We start from the raw sequence: 13,912 nt of genomic DNA on the forward strand, positions 1-13,912 counted from the left end.
CCGTGACTTCGCTGATATATGCGACAAAAGAAAGGCTGATCGGCTTCCCCCGCATAGACCGTATGATTGCCCCATAGACTTACTCCCAGGGGCGGAGATTCCGTTTGGTCATGTCTACCCGTTGGCGGCACCTGAGCTAGAAGCACTAAAAGAGTATATTGATGAAAGCCTAGCCAAGGGATTTATTCGTCCGTCTACCTCACCCGCAGGGGCACCCATCTTTTTCGTGAAAAAGAAGGAGGGGACTCTGAGACCCTGTATTGACTATCGGGAACTGAATAAGATAACCATCCGGAACCGGTATCCGTTACCGTTGATTCCTGAGCTATTGGAGAGGGTCCAACAGGCAAAAATATTCACCAAATTAGACCTCCGTGGGGCATATAATCTGCTTCGTATACGTCCCGGAGACGAGTGGAAGACCGCGTTCCGATGTCGGTACGGACATTTTGAGTACCTAGTGATGCCTTTTGGACTTTGTAACGCTCCCGCGGCATTTCAACATCTAGTTAACGATATTTTTAGGGATATCATGGACCAATTCATGGTGATCTATCTGGACGATATTCTAATCTTTTCTGATTCTTTACAGGAACACCAGGAGCACGTTAAGACCGTACTTACCCGGCTGAGGGAAAACCACCTGTACATTAAACTGGAGAAATGCGAGTTCCACTGCTCACAAATACAATTCTTAGGTTATGTCATCTCTCCTCAGGGACTGAACATGGAATCTAGCAAGATACAAGCCATTCTCGACTGGCCGGAACCGGGAAACGTCAAAGAGGTACAACGCTTTGTCGGTTTTGCCAACTTTTACCGACGCTTTATCCGTAACTTTTCAGAGATTGTTCGTCCCATCACTCTGTTAACCAAAAAAGGACAGAAGTTTGTGTGGTCCGCCCAGGCCCAGGAAGCATTCCATCGTCTCAAGGTATGTTTTACCTCAGCGCCAATATTGGTACATCCAAATCCTGCACTTCCCTTTATCGTGGAGGTTGACGCTTCCGACTATGCATTGGGGGCCATTCTGTCTCAAAGGACCGGGGACAAGAGTCTCTTGCATCCGTGTGCCTTCTTTTCCCGCCGGTTGTCCCCTGCAGAAAGGAACTATGACATTGCGGACAAGGAATTACTGGCGATTATTTCCGCTTTCAAGGAGTGGAGACACCACTTACAGGGAGCCGCACAGCAAGTGATAGTACTCACAGATCATCGTAATCTGGAATTTCTTAAGTCTGCCAGGTGCCTGTCTCCACGGCAAGCCCGTTGGAGCCTATTTCTTAACCAATTCAATTTTGTCGTTACATACCGTCCAGGTTCACGTAATGGGAAAGCCGATGCCTTGTCCCGAATCCACGCCGTGGACTCCGTGCCTGGAACCCCGTCTCAGACCGTGTTATCGGATGCCAATTTCGTTGGAGTAATCCAGGACCAGGACTTGTGGAAGGACATCAAGCTGGCCTATGATGGTGACGTATTTCTTGCCGCCCCCCCGAATGATGTAACTCTCGTTCTTCGGAATGGTGTGTGGTTGAGAGAGCGACGCATTTATGTCCCGGAGGCCGTAAGACTTCGGGTTCTCAAGTTGGTTCATGACTCCGTGTTGGCCGGTCATCGGGGGGTACAGAAGACGCAGGAATTTCTGAGCCGGTTTTTCTGGTGGCCTACCTGTTTAAAGGACGTGAAGGACTATGTCCACTCATGTGTGGTTTGTGCCCGGTGCAAGGTCCCTCGTGTGGCTCCTACGGGACTCCTCCAACCGTTACCCGTGCCATCTCGCCCTTGGGGGTCTATCTCCATGGATTTTATTGTGGAGTTGCCAGTCTCAGGCGGGCATAATACCATTTTAGTGGTGGTGGATTGATTGACTAAAGCTGCTCACTTCATTCCGTGTACCGGTCTTCCCTCAGCCGCAGAGACAGTGGATTTGGTTATCCAGAACGTATTCCGATTGCATGGGGTACCAGACGAGATCATCTCCGATCGGGGCGTGCAGTTCACATCTAGATTCTGGAAGGGGTTTTGTACGGCACTCCAGATTGATGTCTGTTTGTCTTCTGCATACCATCCTCAGACAAATGGGCAAACCGAGCGGACAAATCAAACCCTGGAACAATACCTTCGCTGTTATGTCAGCCATCTCCAAGACGATTGGTTGAAGATGCTTCCGTTGGCGGAGTTCTCCTACAACAACACTCAGAGCAGCTCCACTAAGGTAACGCCCTTTTTCGCTAACCTAGGTTACCATCCGACTATTTTGCCTAGGTCACCGGTTGCGGTTTCGGTGCCAGCGGTGGAGGACAGATTGACAGAAATACGACAAAATCTGGAGGTTCTAAAGGACACCGTGGCTACGGCCCAGGAGCGTTACAAGAGGTCGGCAGACACTCACCGGAAACCGGCACCCATGTACAAGGTAGGGGATTCTGTATGGTTATCCACCAAAAACCTGAGATTGGGTGTTCCTTCGCAGAAGCTGGGACAAAAATTCATCGGTCCGTTCAAGATCACCGGGATCGTGAGCCCTGTGGCCTGTCGGCTACGGTTACCGCACCATCTAAAGGTACACCCGGTCTTTCATGTGTCTCTCCTCAAACCCGTTTCCCCTAATACGTTTCATGGTCGTGTTGTGCCTCCTCCTCCGCCTGTGATGGTCGACGGCGAGGAGCAGTTCGTGGTCGAGGACATTATTGACTCCCGGCTCCATCGTCGTCGGCTTCAGTATCTGGTACGTTGGCAGGGGTACGCCCCCGAGGACGATTCCTGGGAACCAGTGGGTAACATTCGGGCACCCCGGAAGATTGCTCAGTTTCATCGACGTTTCCCGGACAAGCCGGGTCCTGATCCGTCCTGAGGCCGTCTCTGGGGGGGGGAGTAATGTCAGGTTTCCGGGTTTTCCAGTTCTCTGTTGAAAAAGCTTGCCCTCAGTTAACATGGAGTTTACTGTTCTGTTGCCCTACTTCCTGTCCAGCTGCTTAAAAGGCCGCCTCTAAACCTAGTCCAGTGCCTGAGTATACTGCTTGCTGTGTGCTCCTGCTTTGCTGCTGCTAATCCTGTTTGCCTTTGGATCCTCCTAAAGACTACCGACCGACCGACTCTGGACCTTACCTGGTTTCTCAAGTTGTGCCCGGATTCCGTCTGCCATCTTCGGTTAGCACTCTGCCCGGTTCTCTCTGGTTCGTAACCACTCTGGACATTCATCCCGTACGGACACTCCTGGACTTTTACCGTTTGCCCCTTGTGTCCCGGCTGCTGCGCATTTAGGCCTTCCGGGGGTGATTGCCGGACAGTCCCTGTATAGGGGTTCGCTCTGGTGGTCTCCCTGGGGGAGTCCGGTGCGTGGTCCCGGGAATTCCCTTCGCTCCGTCTCGGGAAGGTATTGCGTGTATTTGTACTGCTGTGTTTTCCGTTGTGTATCCGTGGTTACATATTATAAAATATCTTGTACCAAGAACTCGTCTCTGATTCTCATTGCCCTACGCTATCGAAATCCTCAGAACATATATATAAGTATTACACCCTAGCTATTATTTATGCTAATTCCATTATAGAGGTATTTTACTAATGGTTTTGGCTATAAATTATGGTGGCTAGAAGGACCTTGCTGACGTCATTCCCATGTGACCTCAGCCAACATAGCTGATACCTAAAAGCAACATTATTTTTCTGTTGGCAAAGGCCACGCCCCTTCTGGTCACGTGGGTATGACATCAGAAAGGTCCTTTTAGCCACAATAATTTATAGCCACAACCTTTTATAATAAAATTAGCATAAATAACGGGGAGGATGGACAGGCAGGGGGACGGGATTCTCTATGAATACCCACCCCAGCTATTAGCTCCTGCAGCTGCTGTCAATAAAAAAATGTTCATTTTATAAACTTTACTTTCTTGGGTTTCAAAACCTATACATCCGAGCTGACCACTAAATGTATATATAGAATCAGCCTGACAGTATAGCACTGGGTTTAGGTTATTTAGGAAAATCCTGATGATTGGTGCACTTTAACTCTCTTGAGCATGGAGTTTTGGTAAGCTTCACAGGAGCTAGTGGAATCCTCTTCCATCCTCCATGACAACATCACAGAGCTGGTGGATGTTAGAGACCTTGAGTTTCTCCACCTTCCGTTTGAGGATGATCTACAGATGCTCAATACGTTTTAGTTTCTTTAACAAGACAGTGGTCTTCTTGGGGGTGTGTTTGGGGTTGTTATCATTTTCGAATATTGCCTCAAATGGAGGGGATCATGCTCTGCTTCTGTATGTCACAGTACATTTTGACATACATTGTTATATTTATAAATTGCATGAAGTTTATCCATATCAATACTTTTTTAATTGATCACAAAGTAGTTAATTGAGATGATTTATTGGGCGCTGTCACAGGTACAGGAATGAAGGCGATGATTTAAACAAATTATAATGGTTATAACAAATCCAATGCATTTCCAGGATGATCAGTCCTCTTCATCGAGCATGATAAAACAAGAACTTAAATACGATTTAAAGCACATACATTGGGTGAGGTACAGGAATCAAATTGACCCTTTCAGGCCATGTACCAATACCATTCTTTACTATACACCTATTCACATAGAGATATAAGCACACACAATGGGTGTGGTACAGGGATCAAATCAACCCAGAGCATATATAAATACCATTCATACCATCTAGTCTCATGGGAATTCAAACAAACTGTAGGTTTTCTTTTAAAAAAAATAAATCTAAGAATAAAATAAAAATTTAAATGATTAAAGTTGCTTACTGGATATTTTTTGAAAAAACTTATGGCACCAGAGATCCTGACGTTAAAAAGTGGAATCAAATCCACAAGTTCAGGGAGTAACAATTAATTTGTGTTGTCTATGCATTCATTAACCCCTTCACGACCAAGTACGTCCTTGTCTTTCCGTTTAATGTGGGTTTGTGATGCAAGCCCGCATTAAGGTATGTCCGCATGCTGCAGTTTTGTCGTAACCACAAAAATGCACCCAGTGGCCAAAAAAGCATCTTGTGCCAAAAAAACGCATGGTGCGCTTTTGATGCGTTTTTTGACCATGCGTTTTTTTTTATCTCTTAATGGGTGAAAACTGCAGGTAAAAATGCATAAATAAAAGAATTGACATGCTGCATTTTTGTGATCACTACAAAAATGTAGCCAAAAAGAGAAATAACGTGCACACTGCAAATCTGAAATCTCAGATTTTTCTGGGGAACGAAAAGCATGCAGTTTGTGGTAACTAAAAAGTCACCACAAACTGCACCAAAAACTTATCAAAAACTGCATAGTGCGCATGGGGCCTTATTCTCCGTAGATATCTGCTGATCCATTCAGCAGACGTGTGCAGCTAACAGGCTGTTAACCCCTTAGATCGTGCTGTCAAACTCTCACAGCGCATTCTAAAGTGCTCCCACTTGAATTGCTGACATGACGTGTTTTCTGTGAATGCCGGCAGAGCGCCGGCAGTCATAGTAAGGCCCCCTTCACACATCAGTGATTCTGGAACCTATGTTGTAGTTTTAATACGTACCAGAATCACTGACATACATAGACCCATGAAAATCAATGGGTCTGCGCACACATCAGTGATTTCTCACAGATGTGTTTCCGTGTGGCACACACGCGTGTCCGTGTGTTCTCCACGGAGACAAGTCCATTTTTCTCCAGCATCACTTACACTACAGTTCAAAAGTTTAAGGTCACTTACAGTGCCTTGCGAAAGTATTCGGCCCCCTTGAACTTTTCAACCGTTTCCCACATTTCAGGCTTCAAACATAAAGATAAAACATTTTATTTTTTTGTTGAAGAATCAACAACAAGTGGGACATAATTGTGAGGTAGAACGAAAATTATTGCTTATGTTAAAGCTTTGTAAAAAATAAATAACTGAAAATTGGGGCGTGCAATATTATTCATCCCCTTTACTTTCAGTGCAGCAAACTCACTCCAGAAGTTTATTGAGAATCTCTGAATGATCCAATGTTGTCCTAAGGCTATATGCGCACTTTGCGTTTTTATCTGCGTTTCAGCAGCGTTTTGAACTGAAACGTTTTCATGCCAAAATGCATGCGTTTTGATTTTCAAGCAAAGTCTATGGGAAATGGGGATTACTTGTGTGCACTTTGTTGTTCAAAACGCTGCGTTTAATTTGCAAAATTTTGGGCAAAAACTCTGCGTTCAAACAAGCAGCATGTCAATTGTTTTTGCCATTTGGGCTGCGTTTTGGTAATATTGAAGTCAATGAGAAGTAGCAAAAAGCAACAAACATCAAAATTCCAGTGTTTTACCTGCTTTTTAGCTGCAGAAAGCATGCGTTTTGGACAACATAAACGCATGCGTTTCTGACATCAAAATAATGGAATGATATGTCCCTTTACAAAAACAGAGTCCGACAATTAAATTAATGAAAAATATTAATTTATTGTTAATTTAGCGATAAATAGTATAAAACCCGCTATAATTATATTAAATATAACTATTTTCGTTATGATTTAATTAATTATATTTGTTTTATTTTTTTTCCCCTTTTTTCAGTGTTTGACTGTTTAAACTTTATTTAGCAGTGTCTTTATGTTCAAAACGCATCTGTCTTTAAGCAATGGAAAAGCATGTAAAAAGCGGTAAAAACGCACACGTACTATCGCGTTTCTGTGCTCAAAAGCAACTTTGGCAAAAGCAATTTCTGCCAGAGGATGCGTTTAGAACTGCAACTTCGACGACGCAAAGTGCAAACATAGCCTAAATGACTGATGATAAATATAAGCCACCTGTGTGTAATCTAGTCTCCGTATAAATGCACCTGCTCTGTGATAGTCGCAGGGTTCTGTTTAAGGTGCAGATAGCTTCACGAAGACCAAGGAACACAACAGACAAATCCATGAAGTTTAAAGCCAGATTTGGTTACAAAAAGATTTCAAAAAATTTAAACATCCCAAGAAGCACTGTGCAAGCGATCATATTGAAATGGAAGAAGTATCCAAGATCCGGCCGTCCATCCAAACTTTCATCTCAAACAGGGTTCCCCAACTCCAGTCCTCAAGGGCCGCCAAAAGCAACTTGTTTTCAGGATTTCCTTAGTATTGCACATGTGATAATTTAATCACCTGCACAGTTGATGATTCCAACACCCATGCAATGCTAAGGAAATCCTCAAAACAGGCACTGATGGCGGCCCTCGAGGACTGAAGTTGGGGAACCTTGATCTCAAACAAGGAGAAGACTGATCAGAGATGCAGCCAAGAGGCCCATGATCACTCTGGATGAACTGCAGAGATCTACAGCTGAGGTGGGTGAGTTTCTCCATAGGACAACAATCAGTTGTTCACTGCACAAATCTGGCCTTTATGTAAGAGTGGCAAGAAGAAAGCCATTTCTCAAAGATATCCATAAAAAGTGTTGTTTAAAGTTTGCCACAAACCTCCTGGGAGACACACCAAACATGTGGAAGAAGGTGCTCTGGTCAGTTGAAACCGAAATTGAACTTTTTGGGCACAATGCAAAAAGATATGTTTGGCGCAAAAGCAACACAGCTCATCACCCTAAACACACCATCCCCACTGTCAAACATGGTGGTGGCAGCATCATGGTTTGGGCCTGCTTTTCTTCAGCAGGGACGGGGAAGATGGTAAAATTGATGGGAAGATGGATGGAGCCAAATACAGAACCATTCTTGAAGAAAACCTGTTGGGAGTCTGCAAAAGACCTGAGACTGGGACCGAGATTTGTGTTCCAACAAGACAATGATCCCAAACATAAAGCAAAATCTACAATGGAATGGTTCACAAATAAATGTATCCAGGTGTTAGAATGGCCAAGTCAAAGTCCAGACCTGAATCTAATCAAGAATCTGTTGAAAGTGCTGAAAACTGCTGTTCACAAACACTCTCCATCCAACCTCACTCAGCTCGAGCTATTTGCAAAGGAAGAATGGGCAAGAATTTCAGTCTCTCGATGTGCAAAACTGATAGACACATGCTCCAAGCGCCTTGCAGCTGTAATCGCAGCAAAAGGTGGCGCTACAAAGTATTAATTTAAAGGGGCCGAATAATATTGCACGCCCCAATTTTCAGTTTTTTATTTTTTACAAAAGTTTAAAATAAGCAATAAATTTCGTTCTACTTCACAGTTGTGTCCCACTTGTTGTTGATTCTTGTTCAAGGGGACTGAATACTTTCGCAAGGCACTGTATATACACTACAGTTCAAAAGTTAGGGTCACTTAGATATTTCCTTATTTTTGAAAGAAAAGCGCATTTTTTTTAATGAAGCTAACATTAAATGCAATAATGGGCAATCAAAATCTGTGCAAAATGGTTCCATTAAAAACGTCAGCTCGAGGCCCAAAAAATAAGCCATCACTGAGCCATAGATACCGAAAAATGAGAACGCTACGGGTTTCGGAAAATGGCACAAAACGTGCGCCACTTTTTTTGGACAGTCTTGTGAATTTTTTTAACCCCTTAGATACAAGTAAACCTATACGTTTGGTGTCTACAAACTCACACCAACCTGAGGCATCACACCGACACATCAGTTTTACCATATAGTGAACATGGTGAAAAAAAATCCCAAAAACTATTGTGCGATCACACTTTTTTTGCAGTTTTTCCACAGCTGGAATTTTTTTGCTGTTTTCCAGTACACTATATGATAAAACTTATTATTTCATTTAAAAGTACAACTTTTGCCGCAAAAAACAAGCCCTCATATGGCAAGATTGACAGAAAAATAAAAAAGTTACGGCTCTCGGAAAAAGGGGAGCAAAAAAACAAACAAACAGAAAAACGGAAAATGCCCGGGGGCTGAAGGGGTTAATACAATATCTACATAGGTGCATAGAGGCCCATTTCCAGCAACCACCACTCCAGTGTTCTAATGGTACATTGTGTTTGCTAACTGTGTTAGAAGGCTAATGGATGTTTAAAATCCCTTGAAAACCTTTGTGCAAGTATGTTAGCACAGCTGAAAACAGTTTTGCTGATTAGAGAAGCTATAAAACTGATGTTCCTTTGAGCTAGTTGAGAATCTGGAGCATTACATTTGTTGGTTTGAGAGGGAGGTAAGCACATCTGAGAGTGGCATGCATCAAATAAAGAGTAAATTCACAGATTTATTCCAACTGTACTATAATACAAAGTGAGATCTGTGAATTTACACTTTTATTTGATGCACGCCACTCTCAGATGTGCTGGCTCCCATCTCTCTAACCGGAGAAGAAAAAAAAGTGGGAGGCCCCGCTGCACAACTGAGCAACAAGACAAGTACATTAGAGTCTCTAGTTTGAGAAATTGACGCCTCACAGGTCCTCAACCGGCAGCTTCATTAAATAGTACCTGCAAAACGCCAGTGTCAACGTCTACAGTGAAGAGACGACTCCGGGATGCTGGCCTTCAGGGCAGAGTGGCAAAGAAAAAGCTTTACCTGAGATTGGCTAATAAAAGGAAAAGATTAATATGGGCAAAGGAACAGACATTGGACAGAGGAAGATTGGAAAAAAGTGTTATGGACAGACAAATTGAAGCTTGAGGTGTTTGGATCACACAGAAGAACATTTGGGGTGAAATATCTCCAGATCACCTCAGCAAATTAATAGCTAAAATGCCAAAGGTTTGCAAAGCTGGAGGTGCTGCAAAGGGAGCATTCTTTGACGAAAGCAAAGTTTGAAGGAGAAAATTATTATTTCAAGTAAAAATCATTATTTCTAACCTGTCAATGTCTGGACTATATTTTCTATTCATTATGCAACTCATTTGATAAATAAAAGCATGATTTTTCATGGAAAAGACAAAATTGTCTGGGTGACCCCAAACGTTTGAACTGTAGTGTGTATATAAGGGGTCTATAGACCTGTGGTGCGCAAGAAGCACTTCTCCATGGTCGCATCCCATACATGGGGCCGCTGATGGCACCGCAAAGCTTTCAACTGCAGTAAAGCCATGACGGCAGACAGCAGCCCCGTGTGTCAGATGCTATCACGAAGGGGTCTATGTGCCTTGAGGTCTACAAAAAGCAACTGAGGTCACTGAGGGAATGGAGGAGAGGTAAGAATAATGTTTATTGTGTGTAAACAACGGCATAATAGGGGACAAGAAGGGAACCGGTAGGAGGGCAATGCTAAACAATTGGTTCATTACTACAGGGGGGGACAGGGATGGGCACATTACTAAACAAAGGGGTCATTACTGCAGGGGACATTACTAAACAATGGGCACATTACTTAGGTCAGCTTACACTCGATTATATACAGTATATCCCAAACTCAATATTTTAACTGGAAAAGTTGGGGGTCGTCTTATACTCCCAGTCGTCTTATACGCCAGGCAATATGGTATATATATATATCTATATATATATATCTATATATATAGATATATATATATAGATATATATATATATAGTCATATGAAAAAGTTTGGGCACCCCTATTAATGTTAACCTTTTTTCTTTATAACAATTTGGGTTTTTGCAACAGCTATTTCAGTTTCATATATTCTAATAACTTATGGACTGAGTAATATTTCTGGATTGAAATGAGGTTTATTGTACTAACAGAAAATGTGCAATCCGCATTTAAACAAAATGTGACCGGTGCAAAAGTATGGGCACCCTTATCAATTTCTTGATTTGAACACTCCTAACTACTTTTTACTGACTTACTAAACCACTAAATTGGTTTTGTAACCTCATTGAGCTTTGAACTTCATAGGCAGGTGTATCCAATCATGAGAAAAGGTATTTAAGGTGGCCACTTGCAAGTTGTTCTACTATTTGAATTTCCTATGAAGAGTGGCATCATGGGCTCCTCAAAACAACTCTCAAATGATCTGAAAACAAAGATTATTCAACATAGTTGTTCAGGTTAAGGATACAAAAATTTGTCTCAGAGATTTAAACTGTCAATTTCCACTGTGAGGAACATAGTAAGGAAATGGAAGAACACAGGTACAGTTCTTGTTAAGCTCAGAAGTGGCAGGCCAAGAAAAATATCAGAAAGGCAAAGAAGAAGAATGGTGAGAACAGTCAAGGACAATCCACAGACCACCTCCAAAGACCTGCAGCATCATCTTGCTGCAGATGGTGTCAATGTGCATCGGTCAACAATACAGCGCACGTTGCACAAGGAGAAGCTGTATGGGAGAGTGATGTGAAAGAAGCCGTTTCTGCAAGCACGCCACAAACAGAGTCGCCTGAGGTATGCAAAAGCACATTTGGACAAGCCAGTTACATTTTGGAAGAAGGTCCTGTGGACTGATGAAACAAAGATTGAGTTGTTTGGTCATACAAAAAGGCGTTACGCATGGAGGCAAAATAACACAGCATTCCAAGAAAAGCACTTGCTACCCACAGTAAAATTTTGTGGAGGTTCCATCATGCTTTGGGGCTGTGTGGCCAATGCCGGCACCGGGAATCTTGTTAAAGTTGAGGGTCGCATGGATTCAACTCAGTATCAGCAGATTCTTGACAATAATGTGCAAGAATCAGTGTCGAAGTTGAAGTTACGCAGGGGATGGATATTTCAGCAAGACAATGATCCAAAACACCGCTCCAAATCTACTCAGGCATTCATGCAGAGGAACAATTACAATGTTCTGGAATGACCATCCCAGTCACCAGACCTGAATATCATTGAAAATCTGTGGGATAATTTAAAGCGTGCTGTCCATGCTCGGCGACCATCAAACTTAACTGAACTGGAATTGTTTTGTAAACAGGAATGGTCAAAGGTCCTTCATCCAGGATCCAGGAACTCATTAAAAGCTACAGGAAGCGACTAGAGGCTGTTATTTTTGCAAAAGGAGGATCTACAAAATATTAATGTCACTTTTATGTTGAGGTGCCCATACTTTTGCACTGGTCAAATTTTGTTTAAATGCGGATTGCACATTTTCTGTTAGTACAATAAACCTCATTTCAATACAGAAATATTACTGAGTCCATCAGTTATTAGATATATGAAACTGAAATAGCTGTTGTAAAAACCCAAATTGTTATAAAGAAAAAAGGTTAACATTAATAGGGGTGCCCAAACTTTTTCATATGACTGTATATATATATATATATATATTTATATTTATACCGTATATATTGTCTTACCTGTTCCTGGAGGTCCTTGAATGATAGAAAGCTCACTTGTTAGAGCCATTTGAAATGCCCTAAACTGAGATTGGTCAAGCTGCAGTTCTTCTTTTGTCGGCCAAGCACTGGAATCAAGGACATTAAATTGCTTTTTTAAAAACATGTTAAAAAACGGACGACGTGATTGATGTATAAGGTCTCTTGTATTATGATACTGTTGTACTGTAGAGTTGTCATTTTTAAGTAGCTCTTCCAAGGTGTACTCAGCAGGATTCTGAGAGATATATAAAGGTGGGGATATTTCTGTGTTACAGAAAACAATGTAATTCTTAAATGGAATTTCACTCTCTACCATTTCCTTCAAACCTTCCAACACATGACGATATGCTTCAAAGTAGGTTGTGGCTTCAACGATGAGAAAATTATCATCTACTGCATATTGAGCCAGCTGCTGACGACTTTCTTCTGTAAAGGTAAGGGATATTACTCCATTTTGGAGATCGGAAACACTTCTGTCCGCCACGGTGGCAAAAAGCATATTTTTGAAATTGTCATTAGAAAGGCAAACAAGAGATCCAAAAAGAAGACGCTTTGAGATTTCCCAACGAACATGTTTTAAATTTTTGGTACTGAAATGGACCTCGTGAACTATCCCCACACGAGTGCACAATGGAGATAAGATCTTAGCATCAAAATAAATTCGAATATCATCAAGTTTTGCTTTATTTAGTTCCTTTTTGTTCAGTGTAACAAGTCCAGAAATTCCATCTCTTAGAGGACGAATGAAATCTTCTCGCATTAGTCGGAAATGTGTCTCTAGGTAAGACCTAGCATCAGCATAGGATCCATCAATGATGTTTGGTCGCATTGAAGGCTTTTCAGACAAGCAGATGTCTTCATAGGTTGGATAAACTGATAGCTGTCTAAAGTCACTTTCTATGCTCTCCTTGTTTCCTACAATGTAAATGTAATTGTCTGATTTCAAAGTTCCTTCAGCTTTTTTTTCTTGCAGGTGTTGAAGGAACTTATCCAGATCCATCAAATTCTTCTTGATTTCTGTAGGCACGATATTCCCATTAACTGTCATGTCGAGGAATGCGTTTTGCAGAAGAGTCTTAATTATGGTTACTTCCATGAAAGAACTGGATGGGAAGATACTTGCCAGTTCCACAGCCAAGGTAATAATATGTTCAAAAAATAAGTATTTTCTGTGCTGCTGTGTTATAGTTTTATAACTCTCCAACATGTGAAAAGGAAGAACTTGCTTCAGGAAACCAGATCCTTGGACTTGACTAAGGATATATATTAAGTTTTGTCGATTTGTTGTATTTCTGATAATTGTATTCAAGATATTCAGAAAACCTTCAGCTATTTGAAAATCTATTGTATTTTCATTAAGAAATTCACTAAGTCCACTTCCCGGAGCAGCCAGTTTCATTATGATTTCAGATGGTTCCAATGTGGTTAGTCTGGAAATTGTTTGTAAATCGATTTTTTTGTTCTTGCCAGTTTTTTGGCTTATGGGCATGTCATGCATATTCATTCTATAGTTCTCTGTTTTGGACTCCATGGATGACTCTGATAGATTTTGCACACTTTTAGCTCTCACAGAAAATCCAGTGTTATTTGTCTGGAAGGCACTACGTGTATCCGACACTACAAGGAAAGACAAAAATAGAAAATCTAATTAATAGTTAATTAAAGGGAACCTGGCAGCTTCCTTATTCTGCCACTAGGTAGTAAAGAAACAAAATCATTTTAACAGTCTGCTACTGAAGGGTGAGTGAATTTTAGTTTTAGAGAACTTATAAATCAATCTCTGCAGTGCAAGG

At 41.8% G+C, this 13,912-nt stretch overlaps 1 protein-coding gene across 1 annotated transcript in view; it reads right to left on the bottom strand.

The window, feature by feature from the left end:
• LOC142243896 (NFX1-type zinc finger-containing protein 1-like) overlaps positions 1–13,912 on the bottom strand; it is a 285,549-nt gene that overhangs the window by 152,367 nt on the left and 119,270 nt on the right. The window contains exon 10 of the mRNA XM_075316093.1: positions 12,099–13,736. Coding sequence (XP_075172208.1) covers positions 12,099–13,736 — 1,638 coding nt within the window. The remainder of the gene's footprint in view (positions 1–12,098; positions 13,737–13,912) is intronic.

Source organism: Anomaloglossus baeobatrachus, chromosome 6 (genome assembly GCF_048569485.1).
Source record: "Anomaloglossus baeobatrachus isolate aAnoBae1 chromosome 6, aAnoBae1.hap1, whole genome shotgun sequence".
Lineage (NCBI taxonomy): Eukaryota > Metazoa > Chordata > Amphibia > Anura > Aromobatidae > Anomaloglossus > Anomaloglossus baeobatrachus.